The 17641-nt window shown below is 41.1% G+C and overlaps 2 protein-coding genes across 10 annotated transcripts in view; one reads left to right on the forward strand and one right to left on the reverse strand.

Annotated features, from left to right (window-relative positions):
• Positions 1-17641, reverse strand: part of LOC309374409 (uncharacterized protein) — a 343318-nt gene that overhangs the window by 70306 nt on the left and 255371 nt on the right. The gene's annotated exons all lie outside the window — the stretch shown is intronic.
• PRL (prolactin) lies at positions 464-9777 on the forward strand. The gene is made up of 5 exons (XM_081919283.1): positions 464-778; positions 2728-2909; positions 4665-4772; positions 7870-8049; positions 9311-9777. The coding sequence occupies exons 1-5, from the start codon at positions 739-741 to the stop codon at positions 9500-9502; spliced, it is 702 nt and encodes a 233-aa protein (XP_081775409.1). The 5' UTR covers positions 464-738; the 3' UTR covers positions 9503-9777.

The raw sequence follows: 17641 nt of genomic DNA on the forward strand, positions 1-17641 counted from the left end.
GGGTCGACTCCAAACAGGATCTAGCTGAATACAACCCTCACCTATCACATACAAATAATTATATTATTTTCTCTTAATTTTTATTAAAAACACCATCAGGAGACACATCCTTCTCTTCATGTGTTCTTGTCATGTGTTCATGTCATCTTATAGTTGATTATAGTTGACCCCTCAGAATTTGACTAAGAAAATGTTGAATGGTTATCAAATGAAGATCAAAACACATTGCTAGTTTAGGTTATTTTTTTTCTTTCCGATTTCTTAATAGAGAGTTAAACTTCGCTATTTTAGTGTACAGTGTTCTTATGACAAGTATATTTTAAAGAACATGCTTTGCATTTCTTCTTCATAAATATTCTACGTTCCCCAATTTCTAATTTCCGTTACCTGTCTGATCAATTTTGGAAATGACGTAAATTTTAAGGTGAATTAAGAAATATTGAGGACAGTTATAGTTTACAGGATTTTTAAAGCAGGGCATGTGTCTACTCACTCTTTTAACCAGCTTAATTAACTAGTATCCTTCCTGGAGCCCACAAACTTTTGATGAATATGAATAGGCTTATTGATGTTTGTAATTATGAACTTTGAATCCTGTTGATGAGCAAAGAGACCAGCAAAGGGGGAGTAAATCCTGCTGCATTTATGGATGGGCATCAAAGTGTATATAAAGATGGAACCTAAAGGTGACAGCAACTAGATATTCCATCTTCTGTTTGATAAAGCAAGTCAGCAGAGATGGTTTCTACCATGGCCAACAAGAAGTTTTCGCTGAAAGGTACGTGTTTTGCCACTCTTTTGGCCTTTCTCTCATTTAGATTAAGGGGAAACTTTAAACTGAATAAATTTAAAATCACTCGTAATAGGCATGGATAAGCACACTGTAAGTAATTTTGCAGCCTCTGTAAGAACGCAGAGAGGGAACCTTCTTAGAACCTTTGCACAAACACTTCTAAAGGTACTGCACAATGTCACACTGTGCACTAGAGAATATTCTGGTGGATCATGATCGATTTAGACCCTAACACTATACTTGATGCATTTTCCACGAAGGAGAGCATTGATTCTTCTCAATTCTTATAGCCAAACAACATATTAAACCATAATTTGCTACAATTATGCTCTTCCTTGAAATTTAATGGGACATAATGTAGCATCATGCCTTCACCTTGTTGCAACCCAAGACTTGTTTGGTAACAGAAGCAATCTAATGTAACAAACCGTGCACTTCTATGTATTCCAAAGTTAAGTCCCACTGAGTTTAGTTTAATTTACTCTTGTGTAAGTATGCAAAGGAAAGATCTGAGAGTATTAAAACTGCATATGGTGTGGCTTTTCATTCGGCTCAACAATGTCTCTCACCTTCTTTTTTTTGCTCAAAAAAGATTTCTAGTGAACTCAAAAAGTTTGTTCACAACTTGATGGTGTTTTCATTGGTATTGATAAAAGCATAGCACTACTGTTGCTGTTTGGATCATAACTGTGCAGTTGATCATGACCAATCAGTCCCAGTAGAAGTCTTCCAGAATGAGGTCTAAGACTGGCTTCACACAAATAGCCAGAACACATGATGTTGAAAATTGTGTGTGTGTGTGTGTGTGTGTGTGTGTGTGTGTGTGTACTAATATCAGCAGATACACATAACTGAGGTTCAGAGCAGAGGAAGCAGTTTTATAGCAGGTCAGCCCCATCAACACAGACCAGTATTGTCTTGTTTACTCTGACTAGTTATAGGTTTCTAGAGTCACATTACCTATACAGTGGTACCTTGGGTTGAGTACTTAATTCGTTCCAGAGGTCCGTTCTTAACCTGAAACTGTTCTTAACCTGAAGCTAATGGGGCCTCCTGCCGCCACCGTGCAATTTCTGTTCTCATCCTGAAGCAAAGTTCTTAACCCAAGGTACTATTTCTGGGTTAGCGGAGTCTATAACCTGAAGCGTATGTAACCTGAAGCGTATGTTACCCGAAGTACCACTGTACCTCAACTTTCTACTGGCAATGCCAGGGATTGAACCCTGGGACCTTCTGCATGCAAGGCATGTGCTGTACACCTGAGCTATGGCTTCTCCTAAGAATGGACCCATATCATAGTACATTTATTATAGACTTGTGGCTGAAAGCATAGTTTAGGCAAATATAAAATCAAAACATTTGCGTTTCACCGATCAGTTTCTTTGCTGCACGCTTCTTGCATAGCAAAGGTATGGGGACCATTTTTAAGCAACATACAGATTTATAAGATATTAAAGTTTTGGAGGGGGGGCGGGTCTTAAAGTATAAGCAGTGTTTGCACAACTACCTTCCCAAGGCATCCAGGAGCCTTTTGAATGCATTCCAGTGTGCTACAGGGTTTTTTTTTGTAGTCCCGTTACATATGCAGAAGAGTTTAAACGGCACAGCTGCTGAAAATTTGCAGACATAATCCCAGGACAATCAAAATCTTGGGAGTGACCCCGCCACCCTCCTTCAAATTTAATTTAAATACCATATGTTTGTAGGGAAGGAAGAACCCTTGGGAAAAGCCAGAAAGAAAGGGGCGCAACCTATCTTTCCACACTCTTACATTTATGCAAACACAATTACATATCTATAAAAAGTTGGTTTCCTCACATATGGTGGTTTAATGAAGTTAAGCATTAAAGGAGGAGGCAGAATAATGTGGAAAGTTTCCCATTCACTTTCTGGACTTGATGGACATCTGATGTTGTTCTTGTTTACCTGAACAGGTGTGTTGCTGGCCATCCTGGCGATTACTAACGTGTACCTGTCAAGGAAGGGTGTAACATCATCACCTATTTGTCCCAATGGGTCTGACACTTGCCAGGTCTCTCTTGGGGATCTTTTTGACCGTGCTGTCAAACTCTCACACTATATCCACTCCCTGTCTTCGGAAATGTTCAATGAATTTGTAAGTACCCAAGCCTTTCTTGCCATATACTTTTCTACAAAATGAACTCCAACTAAAAGACGACATGAAGAAATGGGGGGGGGGGCGACTCTCTAGCAAAGGGGAATCAGTGGCTGCCTTTCTGTTTGCTTCTGCCTCCCGTTCAGAATAGGAAATCGCACAAGTATGGTGCTAAGTACTGTTATGATTATTAGGCGGTGTTTGACTAAGAGATGCTCAGAGAAATCAATGGGCTTTGTATGCTATTTTTAGACAACCTTTCATCCTGTAGGACCCCAGAATGATGTGCAAGTAAGAATATAAAAGCAAACAATAACATTAAAAACCACAACATCCAGCCATTCAGCAGTAGATATGAAAATGGACATCAAGGCTTATGCCACCCTCAATATACCAGAGTGAAGAACATCAGTGCCTACAGTCACAGGAAGAGAGTTATAACTACCTTAAGTCCACCAATGCCAGTGGGTCTTCTCTGAGAATGACTTGGTTGGGTACCACCCAATATTTGGAAAGGCCAGTTGGACAAATCTACCTTGAATGTAAACTGTGGTACCTTGCTTCTCAAATTTAATCCATTCCGGGAGTCCATTTGACTCCCTAAACCGTTCAAAAACCAAGGCGCAGCTTCCAATTGGCTGAAGAAGCTTCCTGCACACAGGAAACAGAAGGTGCGTCGGATGTTCAGCTTCCGAAAAATGTTCGCAAACTGGAAAACTTACTTCCGGGTTTGTGGCATTCAAGCCAAGGTACGTGCGCACACATGTGTGTGTGTGTGTATGTGTATGTAAAACATTTCTTCACCACCCTTCATCCAAAGATCACAGGGCAGTTTACAATATAAGACCATACTCATATGGTAGCCAAGTATGATTGAAATAGGAATAAAGATTCACAGGTTCTTTTGTGTATCATCATTGAAGCCGTGTAAACTGTCCCAACTATATTAAGTCTTAATTAATAATCATTACTTTTTCTAAAGCAGTATTAAGGATTGAGGAGAAAGCTATACACACTTGAAATGAATTTCAGCAAGATAGTGTATTTAAGGCTTCAATTGCAGATGAAGGAATGCAGGAATAAAGATTCAGGATTATACTTCGACATATACCTCAGCAAGCAAAGTTCCTACACACCTTAAGACACCTTAAGTTTAAGAAGTGGGAGTGAGGTGGGTTAGGAGGTCTTCTTCAATAGGTCCAGCGTACCAAAGGAAAGAGACGCTCTTAGGAGGCACAACAGCAGCAACAGATGGGCGTGACTGAATAAAACACTGCCATTTATACACAGAAACCATTTAGAGGAGCAAAACAAAGTAACAAAGGGTTTTCTGAGTGGAATGCTTTGTAGGAGAGAAGCAATTAAAAGACCCAGGCGCTAGAGTTGCTTTGGAGCTTGGCAGAGAGGTATTGAGAGAGAAATGTTCATCCCACACTACTCAGTGGGATCACAGTCTACAGATCACTTTACAAAACAGAGACCCTCTTATTTATAAGCAGATTATGGAGAAACCTGATCCCCAAAAGTGATTCTTTCCACAGTACATTTTAAAGCAAATTACATTTGACACAGTCTTAGAGGGACGTGTAATAAGGTTCTGATACGAAATTAAAGTCCTGCATAACTGAAGGATACATTTCACACGAGCAGCAACTGCAAAGAAGAAGTAACTTCTGATTACGATTTCTTCTTACTACTACTTATTCTTCTTTCCTTGTTATCTACTGTACTAAGTCTGATTTTTTGTATCTTCAGGATGAACGCTATGCTCAGGGCCGAGGGTTTATTGCCAAAGCCATTAACAGCTGCCACACTTCGTCCCTAACCACTCCTGAAGACAAGGAGCAAGCTCAGCAGATTCATGTGAGTTCTGCCTATTTGAATGCAAACAGAACAAGGAACAAGCACATGAGTAGCTTAGATTAGAAGGTCTCAATGACTCAGTCCAGAAGGAAAGGAGGACCACATTAAGTGGCCATAGGAAGTCTTGCAAGGCATTAATCTACAAGGCATTAATCCTTGGCTGGATCCAGGGCCATGATTATTTTAATTTAGTCCCCACTGTAATCAGTGGGACAAGTTAGCGATACCTTGAGTGGGTGGAGCCAGAGGCAAAAAGCAGGTTTGATTTTGATTTTATTTTGATTTATTGAATTTCTGTGCCTCTTTTCATTCAAATGAATCTCTAAGCAGCTTACTAACAATAACATAACAGAGCATCACAAACGCAGCATAAATAATATAATTAACAAATCATCAATGAAATATTTACAATTATTTAACAAAACGGCAACTAAAAAAATAAGCTAAACACCACAATCACAACAGAAGTCATATTATATTAACAAATCAATACAGCATTTAGAATCCATAAAACAACATTAACAAAATAGCAACTAAAACAACAACAAGCTAAGCACTGTTAAATTAGTAGACACACACTCCACACCCCCAACACTCTATTCAGTTCACAATAAAAGACACATCATGCCTGTTGTTAAGTCAGCTTTGCCGGATGTTGTGCTGGCTGGGATCCTCAGGTAGTAAGCCATCGTGGAGATGGTGGGCGTACTGCAAGGTGGATGTTAACTCTGGGTAGCCTGCTCTGGCTCTGTTGCCCACGTCGCTCTAGGTAATCGGAAGATCCATTCATAGTCAAGAAAGTATGTGGCGAGACTGTCCCTCTGGAGTGGCGAGGTGGGGCAACGGATGTGATGCCTACCTCTCTACAGTCAGCTATATTCTAGCCATGCAAACGTCATGTCTCAATCTTCCATCTTGACAGTAAGCAAGAGGCTTTATCACCGTGCAAAGGGACATTCTTGCTAGGCAAAGGAACTTGAGGACATGGAAAAGTGATGGTGAGTGTTGTGGCCTGGGGTAGATGTGTGGCCTGTGGAAAGTCCCGAAGCCTGCTCTTCAGGCCTGATATCTATTCTGTTCCAAGGAAAGAGGTGTGACTTTCTGGTAAAGGAAGGCAGGAGTACAACTGACAAAGGCAAAGAGAGAGGAAGAGTGGTGAATACCAACTGTCAAGAGTGTATAGTGTGTCATATAATTTCTCACAGTATGTTAGCTTCTAAAATTTAATAAGCATCTTATTAAAATAATAATTATTTTTTAAAGTAAGTTTGTAGTCCATACACTTGTCAAGGTAATTAGAATTCATGGGAAAATTTCTGAATGTATTTGTAAATGTTGAAGTAGAACCAAAGCTGTATCGATTCCCAGGCAATAGTTTTCTTTCTAAGTTCCCTTTATCCACTGAATAATCTGCCTCCTCAGAAACCAAGCCATGAGACACAGCCCTCTTGCTATTTGTATTGGCTAGAGAGCTGATGCGTGAGCATTTGAACTTCACAGTGTTGCAGTTCTCCCGACCTAGGGAGCGCGAAAGGGTTCAGCCGCAGGGTACGTGTATTTTGCCACAGTAAGCAAAGTGAAAAGTGTTGGTGTCGACATTAGAGAGGTCTCAAGGGCAGCAAAACGTCTAGGAGGATCCCAGGAAAGAAAAAGCCCCTTTGATCTTCCGGCTCACCCCAAGCAGTGGCAAAGTTTCAAAAGAAATCTCCCCAGAAGCAAAACACTTCAAAGGGGAATCAGACCCATGCCTGGGCATGTTTGCCATGCTATACGTAGACATAGAAATGCTTTGGATAAGGTATTAAGTGGCCTACCACAGATTTCATCTTCCATTATGTTTTCAAATATTTTCCAGATCCCGTATTTCTAAAACTGTCTCATTAATGCTTAAACTAATCATCAGATTAAAGGGCATTCCATTCAACAAGGCTGAACAGAGCAGTGTCTACCAGCGCTGGAGAGTGCATGGACAGTTTATTGATAATGTGTACTTAGGGGATTCTGTCACCCAGTTAGCCCAGAGATATTATTTCCATTTATTTATTTTAAAAAATATTTCTCTACCACTCTCTCATAGAATATCAGGGAGGTGCACAGTGCGTATATGAAAACATGCAAAAGCCATGAAAAATGGAGTAATCGTTAAAGTAACTGGCTGGTCAAAAGGATTTAAACAGCTGCATAGGCCTGTCAGCATTTTAAAAGTCGCCAGGAAATGTTTGGAAGTCAAAAGTAAGAATGCCTACTGAATCTCTCACAGCACAGGACCAGTGACACTAAATGCCAGACTTCTGGAAATACTTTACAAAGTCTTATTGATGGGTTCTAGTGCTGTCTGGAAGAATGGCGAACAGACAACAACAACAATAGCTGTTGCTGTTGTTTTCTATCATGCCCTTCCTCTTGGAGGAGCCAAGGATGGCAAACACCAAAACAATAAAACAATTACCGTTAAAAATTAAAAAGCATTATTTAAAACCATTTAAAACCACTAAAATATGTAAAAACAGTCACATACACTCACAGCTTATAATTTCAGGGTTGCCAGGAGACTTTCCACCAAAAAATGCCTATGTAAATAGGAACAGACACATCTCACCAGAAAAGGCATTCTACAAATGGGGAACCAACACTGAGAAGGCCCTATCACAGGACAACATCAACCAAGCAGCAGCCTATAGAGTGTAACCACTAATCCAGCCTCCCCTGTTGATCATTGGTGCCAAGGTGGTTGGTATCGAGGGAGATGCTCTTTTACGTACTTGGGTTCCAAGCTGTTCAGGACTTTGTACACCAGTATGAACACCTTGAATTGGGCCCAGTAGCTCACTGGCAGCTAGTGAATGATACATGGTCCCATTGGGCTGCCCCACTTACCATCTTAGCAGTTGCACTAGCTGTAACTCCAGACAGTCTTCAAGGGCAACCCCAACCAGGGTGCATTACAGTAGTCCTGGCAGGAGTCCAGGACAATTGAGGTCAGGCTAGAAGACTTTTAACAAATAAGTTTTAAAAATGACTTGCTAGGATTATTTGTCTCCTGTGTAAATCTTGTGGCATTGTTTAACAAAATATAATTTGGTTTTCTAATGTGCAGCATGAAGACCTGCTAAATTTAGTGCTGAGTGTTCTCCGTTCCTGGAATGACCCTCTGCTACATCTGGTCTCGGAGGTCCAAAGAATCAAAGAGGCTCCTGACACCATTCTCTGGAAGGCCATGGAGATTGAAGAGCAAAACAAACGGCTTCTGGATGGGATGGAGAAAATAGTTGGGAGGGTAAGTAGAAAGGACCTGGGATTTCTTCTAGCTGCATAGGACAGTATTCTGCAGAATCCAGCGTTCTAAATTACTCAATGAGCCTGGACAAGTGCTCCAAACACACACTCTCAGATGGTCAACCTCCAGGAACTGGAAAATGACAGAAATGACAACAATGGGGTGGCCCTAGATTGCTTATGTCTAAATGGGGGCAAGTTCTATCATTCATTCTGCCTGTTATGCAGGCTTCTTCTTCTTTTTAACACCCTTCTCTATTTCCTTCCCTTGAACTAATTACACAATATCAGGTGGAGCACTACAGCAATCTTCTTCTTTCCTTTAATAATAGTGTGTTCTAGGAAAGGCTATACCCACTATTCTATAATTAACATGTCTCTTTGGAACACTCTCTCTCCCCCCTTTAGGTTTCCAAATCAGTGTTTTTAGGGCCTATTGCTCAATTTGAAAACAGGCAATACAAGTTGATCACAACTTCTAGATCGGTGGCCCACCAGATGTTGTTGGATCCACCTCCCAGCCAGCAGGGCCAATGCTCAAGGGTGGTGGAAGTTGTAGTCCAAAAACATCTGGAGGGCCACAGGTTCCCCACCTGTTTGGATGGTTCCCTTCACAGGAAACAAGGTAATGTTTTCATCTCTTCCCTACTCCAGATATTGGCTCCAATCCAACACAGTTAAGACTATTCAAGCCTATAGATTTCAGGAAATTAGGAAAGCTGCAACCATTTGAGTGCACAAACCCTGCTAGCTCCCAAAGAAAAGTCGGTGTGCTTTCAAAACAAGGCAGCTATCCTTTGGACAAAGGAATTCTAATTTGAGTGCTATATTTAAAGTTCTGTTCTCATGCCTGAATACTTCCATATCACCCAAGGGAGTCACCGTTTCATCATTCAAGCTAATAGTACGGCATTCTATTTACAGATACATACATATAAATCCTGGGAAAGCACTTTGCACAGCAGAGTTGCAATGTAAATGAGTAATAATCATGGAGATCAATTCAAGTGGTTGAAGCATGAGCTGTTTCTTTCTTCTTTTACTGTCTGGAGCAAATATGTAGTTCTCCCTGTCGAGATGGGGGTTTCCCCCCACAATTCCATTTGGCTTTCTTAAAACGTAAGCAAGAATCTTCTCTCATCCCAAACAAATACTGGGCAACCCTTTAAGTGTTAATGTTGCAATTCTCTAAATATTGATCTGATACAGACATTGTCTCTGGGATGCTTGCTAACGATACTCATTTTTCTCTTCTTCGTTAGGTTCACCCAGGTGACCTGGGTAATGAAGTCTATTCTAGATGGTCGGGGCTGCCATCTCTGCAGCTGGCTGACGAAGATTCTCGCCTCTTTGCCTTCTACAATCTGCTGCACTGCTTGCGCAGGGACTCACACAAAATTGACAGCTATCTGAAACTCTTGAAGTGTCGCCTCATCCATGACAGTCACTGTTGAGCAATTGGAGCTAGCACCTAACACCTTCAAAAGGACCTGCTCTTAGCCTCATTGCTTTTCACTGCCCATTGCAGGCCTTACGCAAAAACTCATCCTGTGGTACAATATTTATGTCCATGTTATTTTTCCTTTTGTGAGATGCAAACCATTTGTTCGTGTCTGAAAACTCTCAGAAAAGCCATTCTTTTCTGTTAAGAGTACATTACTGTCTGCTTTAATCACAGTGATATGCAAACCATGCAATAAAAACATAAAAAAATGCTGAAATATAAAAATGTGTTTGAAATTGAACTTGGTTTTGCTTCCTCCTTTGGTTACCAACATCTAGGGACTTGTGGCCAGAGACTATGGAGCTTGTGTACAACTGATGCTCCACTCAGCCAAGGAAACTAAGTGCAGATATTTATTTTTTTTCCAGAAGCTGTACTGTCTACCATCAGGAATATCAGAAACTCTTCTTTGTAAAGAATCTGGGTGGCCAACAATTAAGGCAAGAATAGACTGTATATTTTAAAAAATTGCTACGATGCCTACAGAGCGTTTTCCTGCTCTGTGCTATATGGAATTGGATGACAACAAACTCTGGCAAGCAGCTTATCAATATGTCTTGGAGCAGACTATTATTACTATCCAGAACAGAGCTCTACTTTGACCTTGAATAACTGCCAACAAAGGGATTGGCTCTTGTGGGTAGAATCCAGAAGGGACCTGCAAATAATTAGAAACATCAACTTTCCCCCTTGGTATTAGCCCTTAAGAACAGAGCATTTTAGAGCTAGTTATCTGTCCAACTCTCACCAACCTCCTTAAGAAACACTTTTATTGAGCTGTGTTTCCAAGTGATGACCACTGCAGTCTTGGATAGCCACTACAGTGGTACCTTGGGTTACAGACGCTTCAGATTACAGACTCCGCTAACCCAGAAATACTACCTCAGGTTAAGAACTTTGCTTCAGGATGAGAACAGAAATCTCATGGCGGCGGCATGGCAGCAGCGGGAGGCCCCATTAGCTAAAGTGGTACCTCAGGGTAAGAACAGTTTCAGGTTAAGAATGGACCTCCAGAACAAATTAAGTTTTTAACCCGAGGTACCACTGTACAAGGCCCCATACACAGACTTTGCATTTGTGGTCAGCCTCAGGTGGAAGACATCACTCACCATCTGTTAGCATGTCCTTTACATAGACACCCAAGCAATCACTTTCTGAAACCTTTGTTCACAAAGCAAGCAAGCTGGAACACCCCAGCATAAATGATCTTGTATATTTTGAGTGACACTAATAGGTTCGTAGCACAAGAGAGTGACCCTCTATGAATTGACTGCAACAAAGAGAGAGAAAAACAGGAAAAAGGAATTTGATGAAATCACTATAAACTGTTGTGATGATTCAGTGATTCAGAAGTTTAATTTGAAATCAAGCTGGATTTGAGTTTCCTTGCATCTCTGGTAACTTCTCACTTACATCATGGATGCTGCTGGCCAAGGAAACTCTCTGGGGATTATACTGAGCTGGTTGCATCCGGCTTCCAGTCTGCATCTCTGGGTTGACCATGGCAGGGGATGAGCATCATTTTGACCTTTCACTTTAACTGAGAAAATATCCAGTTTATAACTAGCTCTGTGCCAGACTCTGGACTTACCGTACTCTGAAAACAAATGGGCTGTCCAGATACCTTTGTGGATTGTGGCTGGATCATTTTGCTCCCCCCAAAGTCCCCAGACAGGGTCTTTGAAAGTCTGATTCACACTACCCAGGCATATTGCACTTCAGCCTTCACACTGGTGAAGGACTAAGGGGCAGGCAGAACATGTATTGCATGGAGAGACCAGGCTTCCAATTCTACCAACAAGGCTGTCTTGTACCTCAGTCACTCCACCCTACTCTACCACCCAAGGCAGGTGTGTGCCAGTTTTATTGCAGAAATGCATACAAAGCAACCTCAGTCATGTGCTGGAAACAGTTTTACTGGGAGCTGTGCAAACAGCTAAATTTAGTTCCCGTACTAAAGGAACTTAAAGCAGGCAAGCTTCTAAATTATTCTTAATGAGACCACTGTAATGATCCCATGCCTATACCTAGATTACCTAGCTGTGATAAAGCTAAAACCCAAATATTTGGACCAAACCTTAAGCTGCATCCTCTCTTAAATTCCAAAGAGGTTGCCCAGACTTTCCATTTCTGCAAGATTTGCACGTCCTTCTGCATTCCACAGCATAAAATAAGACTAATAAATGTTTGTACCGTGCTTGTAACATGGATAGAAGTAGGAAGTCCTGATGATCTTACCAGAGAGGCCCCTTTTTTGGAAATTTCTGACCTGTTTTGTGCAAGCAAAGGAACTTGTCGTGGTTCAGACCAAACGTCTAGATGCTTTATCATCCCAGTCCTGTCCTTTGAATGGTTTTGAAGTGTGTGCATCGTTTCAATGTGGCTTATTCCATTTTACAGTGCAAAGGCTGCTTAATTAATTTGCCTGCCTATGGTACTTGCAGCAGGACCAGTGGGTCACAGAGATTCTGGTCCCTTCTGTCAGACTTAGTGCCAACAAAAACCACACAGGAAATCTTTAAAAGCAGACCCAGTCAGAAGCAGATAGCTTAAACGGGGCTGGTGTTTTTGTTCCTGGTGTATCTAAAGGATGAAACAGAAATAAAAAGCAATGGTTTGCTCTTTGTAATATTGAAATGGAAGACTTTGTCTCATTGCCTGTCAGAAAAAAACTACTTCTTAAGTATCACACAAGCACAGAAAGTGAATAGTGACTTCTGAGTTTTCTGAACAACTTTTTGTGTGTGCAAAGGATGATACTAGGGAAATGTTTTAAACTATTTGTGTGGAATTATGGGTTACTTTTCTTTTCATCAGAGAGTCTTCCAGGTCAGCGTATTGAGTACAAGACAGCCCAATGCGGGGGGGGGGGGGAGAGAGAGTTCAAATGTACTTATTTTTAGCAGGTGCTAGACAACAATATGATGCTGCTTTCATCTAAGAAGAGAAAGATGCAAGTTATGTCAACACATAGCTGGGTGTGGGCCACATGGCAACCAAAATCTTTAACCTGAAATCAGGCACTGGCATAGCCAGAGCAACAATGAGTTCAAAGTGAAAGTATGACATAGAATTCTCACAGCTGGCATTTCCGAGATGTGAAGAATGCTAGTAGGAAAAATTGGAGATGGCAGAAGAGAAAATGGCCCTGCAGTCCCACTTTGATGTGTGATGCCTGAACCAACTTCTGAAACTGTTGTCTGTAAGGACCTCGCTGGGCAGCCTGCATGGAACCACTCTGTACACATGCTTGTTAATTTTTTTGTTTGTATTCTGCCTTTACTCCAGGAAGCTCAAGAGAATTTCACATGGCAAGCCTAAGAAGTTTGCCTATCTTGACAGTTCGGAGTAAGTTCCAGGTTGTTGCTGGATGTGTTTTAGTTGACACGGAAGTTATACTTGTTGTATCTGAGCTCTGATTCCTCATCCACACACGCAGGTCTTCGCGCCATGTTGAACACCTGTGCAAACAAGCCAACAGCAACTTGCTCAAGAAGCAGAATGAACCTGGGTTCCTGGGGCTGCCTTTGAAGACAGTATGGAAGCTTAGATAATAGACTCATAGAGTTGGAAGAGACCCTAAGGGCCATCTTGTCCAACCCCCTGAAATGCAGGAATATGCAGTTGTCCCATAGGAGGATCAAACCTGCAACTCTTAACAGAAACAGGAAGGCATGAATATATAACACTGGTGTACTGGCTACTAATAAGTTTCTGGCTCAATTCAAAATACTGATTTTGACGTTAAAAGTTTTATATGGCTCAGGACTCTAATGCAAAGGACTGCCACTTATATCCATATAAACCTGCATGGGGACTGCAATTGTCACCCGAGCTCCTTCTCAGTATGGAGGAGGATGAGCAGAGCATGTGTGTTTTCTCTTAATAGTCCCTCATTTTGAAACACTCTCCTCAAGAAGCACACCTATTGGCACCCGGTTAAAACTTTCATAATATCCTGGTCATATTGGACAGCTTCAATTATACTGATACAGCAACTCAATCCAGGCTTCAGGCTACAGTTGTTTTTCTACTGACATTGCCTAGTGCTTGAATACATTCAAACTATATTTTACTGTATATTGTAAATTGCTTTAAGGTGCTTTTTTAAATTTTAGCATAAAATGATATAGTCCAAACAAATGAAATCATTACACAGACAGCTCCACCACAGTTATGAAGCTAGAATCAAAGGCAGTGTTTGTAGTTGTGTGCCTATAGCAGCCATTGTTCACACAGAGTAAAAATTTCACTAAACCTTCCGAATATGCTATGCAAAATAAGGTTAGATGGTACATGCAATTGTAAACCTTCACAAGATGCCTGAGGGAGAAAATTTGAGCAGTCGGCTCCTGCAAGCTACCAACTAAAGACGGAAGAGGAAAATATAGCATTTAAAAGCCTGGTTAAAGATTAACACAAAAAGCTATAAGAAGGTTCTTAGGAAAGAATCAGGACAGCTGCAGCTGTATCTCAGCTACCTGCTGAGGGTTGCTAGGCAACTCAGGCCTACCACTGCCCCAAGGGCCTTTTATTTTACAATTAGGATATCTGAAGGGGCTTTTTTGTTTTTTGTTTAAAAAGGATTTTTGCTCATACTTCTTAGATGGGAATAAACATTTCTGTTTTTAAATCAAGAAAAAATCGGGAGTCAAATAGGGCCCTCTAATATTTGCTGCGTATGTGATTTTCTTATAGAACTGACACACTCTGGAAACAATGTACACTTTTTAAATTGTGACATTTTGACTCTATGGGAGGAATTATTTGCTATTTGTTTTGAACAGAACCTTAGCTCATGTCAGATATGAACCTCCAGACAATCATTAGTTTAAACTGCCTGCTATGTGTTGAAAATTTTCAGTCAATTTAAAACTGATCTGAATTGCAAATGTGACGGTAATAAGCCATTAGGGAGCAAGCTACATATCTCTTTTCTCTCACTTGCAACCATCTTCTTTAAGGGGCCTTTGGTGCATTGAAATATGAAAATGCCAGTTCAACCCTGCACATTGTCAACAAACATATAAATGGGAGGGGGGTGAGCAAGGCTTAGTGGTGGATAAACACATCCACTTAGACTAGAACAAACTGGAAGATGCAACCACAGCAGAAGCCGTACGTGCTTTCTCTCCCAAAACAATTAGGCATGTTTCTAATAAAATTAATCTCCATTTCTGGAATCTGAAATGGAGTTCTCCTCTCTCTTTTTTTTTGGAGTAAAGACATAGTTTAGCTGAAGCATTTGGGAGGGAGTGCTCTAGAGTTCCCATTCGGAAAGCCCCATATTTGAAGGTTTTGATCCTTTTCCTATTCAAATAATTCATATACAGAAGAAATAATTCAACCGTCCATAGCATCACTGAAACAGCTATAGTCCCATCTCACAGAAGTGGAAGTTCCAGAATGTCACTTCTCATAGCTTTGAATTTCACGATGTCTACAGCTGCAGCTGTGATATTGCACGTTGACTGATAAAACCAGACATCTGCTGGATTCACTCAGGATAATCATGATGCCACTGGATTTCACCTAAGACCAGGGGCAGTTCTTTTGTCATGTATAATGGAAAGCGAACCGTCAAATATGCACATGTGGGATGTTGCTGCCTAACTCCTGTGATGATGTGTAAATTCTCTGCACATGTGGAGGGGGAGGGTGACCATGCTTGCCAGCTCATCCCCTCCTCATACCTGCACATTCACTGCATGCCCACCCACCCCAAATTCAGAAGGCCATCTGAAAGGAGACCCTATTGAGCACCTAGCTGTATATACATAGGCCTTCCACCCACTGGGAACCCTGCACACCCTGGTTGCCCAGTCAGGTGGAGAGCTTATGCATGAACAGGTTTGCATGCACCAGCTCTTCTTTCCAATGCCCCATTCAACATATTGATATCAAGATGGTGCAGCTGCCCCTCTCCTTGTGTTTGCTATACATGTCCTTATATTTTCCGAAATGCTGCAAAAGACTTATTCATCATCTCTGAAGATGTGTGCACCAAAGGACCACAGAGATATGAATTCACAAATACATAATAACTAAAACTACATGCCCAGTTCTGTATGGATTGGAGAGTGCCATACCTCAATGTAGATTCTGAACTGAGGCTGCTTTTGATCAAATCTCCCATGTAGGCATGGAGTTTATAGAATGACCTTGAGCCAGTGAAAATTAGTCAATGTAACGTACTTCACAAGGTTTTTGTGATAACAAAATGGAGTAAACATAAATATGCTTCCCTAAGCTTTTTGGAGAAAAGATGGGGTACAAATGTGATAGAGCATAGTGTTCAAGAATCCCTGCTTTAGACAGTACATTTTTACATCTTAGCTTTCTTCTTGAAAACAGTTGTAAGAGTTTAATGGGCCTCACACTTAAAAAAAATAAATAATTATTGTAAACCAGCATTCAAAATTTCATTATTGTATCTTGATGCTCAAGGAAGATTACACTTTTTTTGCATCTTTTCTGGCTTCCGTGAAAATGGAAGCAAAACACAGAATAGTGTCCTGAACCTGCAAACCAACTTAATTTCTATTATTTCACCTTGGACATTCAGCTTGAACTTGAAACTTAAGTATGGTATCCTGTACTTATGTGCCATGATTCATTATAACATCTTAATAATTAAGAAAGTTTTGTTACAAATAGAATGCCACACTGTCAAGTTAACCCAATGACATCACTTTGCCTGACCAATAAATCCCCAAATCTGTTCACTGGAACTCAACAGGTTTTGTACTCTTACACGTTTGCACAGGTTTGATTACTATGAATTCACCTAGCACCAGTTTGCCTAAAATATGGCCTAATAAGGGACCAGACATGTAAACAAAAGGTTGCTAGTGTTCCCAGAAAGCTAGGAATCTGCTCTGAACTGTGCAATATAATACCTATCAAGGCCTGAATAAGAGTAATGGGTAAGCAGCTCTACAGAGGGAAGTGGTCATCTTAGGCAGATGATTTTGGGTGCCATGGAGGAAAAGAAATTTGTTAATTTTTCATTTATTGTTGTTGCATTTTCACTCCAAGGGAAAGGTGCTTTTGGGATTTCCTCTGTCAGGGATCACCCTTGAGTACTCCATAGTTTCTTCAGGGGGCCTCAGTGAATGTGTCGAAGCTTGGCCACTAGCAGCTCTCAGAGGTGAGCCAGCAGCTAGGAATTGAGTCTGTGACCAAGCCTGAGAATTACACCCAAGGAACACAGAAATAGTCCACAGCTAGGGAGACCTTGTTGTTGCTCCTCAGGCAAAGACCTAACCCAAGCTGAAGCCCTTCACAGCCTTTCCTCTCTGTGAAGGCCCAAGAGCCAGCCTGGATGAAAAGGCTAGTTCAGTGTCCAAGAATACTTTGCTGCCATACTGCAGTAATGATCTCTCTCTCTCTCTCTCTCTCTCTCTCTCTCTCTCACACACACACACACACACACACACACACACACACACGACTGAAGTAGCTCCTTAACGAAAGAGTATACTCAGGAAATTTCAAGCTGGGTTTAGCTGAAATTGGGGTGTAGTTTGAGGGATAAGCTTATCTCTAGGGATAAAATGCAAGGTTAGTGTATTTCCTGTTGAGAGGGCGTTTATTTGCTTTCAAAGAGCTCTGCATGCATATTAGTAAATAAAACAAAATTCACAAAGGATACCATTGACATATTTATTTTGAAAAGTTATACCCCATGTTTCAATCAAATAACTCTTAACGGGCATCACAGCATATACGCAGCCCATAGACTCTTAGATCATCTCACCAATGCATATGACCAGAGCACAGGACAGCCTCAGGGATAGAAATCCATTTCCACACAAAGTGCATGCAAAATAATTCTGAGGGAAAATTTATGTATCTGTGATTCCCCTCTAGTGGGGACAAGGCCCCTTCCTGTGAAAGCTCCAGAAACTCAGGATTGGTACAACCATCTCATTCCTTCTTTCATTAGATAGTAACCACTGAGTCTGAACCTTTCTACTTTCCAATCCCCAATTCCCCCGCCCCCCCATATTGCTCTAATCCAGCTCTCATAAAACAGGGAGACTGCCACTTTACATGTAACTTTTCCCCCTTCCTGGCTCTCTCTCTT

Source organism: Podarcis melisellensis, assembly GCF_964234715.1.
Source record: "Podarcis melisellensis genome assembly, chromosome: 7".
NCBI lineage: Eukaryota > Metazoa > Chordata > Lepidosauria > Squamata > Lacertidae > Podarcis > Podarcis melisellensis.

Bases quoted from the DNA above. Each gene is read 5' to 3' on its own strand.
- PRL (XM_081919283.1), top strand. From the start codon at position 739: ATGGTTTCTACCATGGCCAACAAGAAGTTTTCGCTGAAAG. The intron at 779-2,727 runs GTACGTGTTTTG...TTACCTGAACAG, and splicing joins CAAGAAGTTTTCGCTGAAAG to GTGTGTTGCTGGCCATCCTG. The intron at 8,050-9,310 runs GTAAGTAGAAAG...CTTCTTCGTTAG, and splicing joins TGGAGAAAATAGTTGGGAGG to GTTCACCCAGGTGACCTGGG.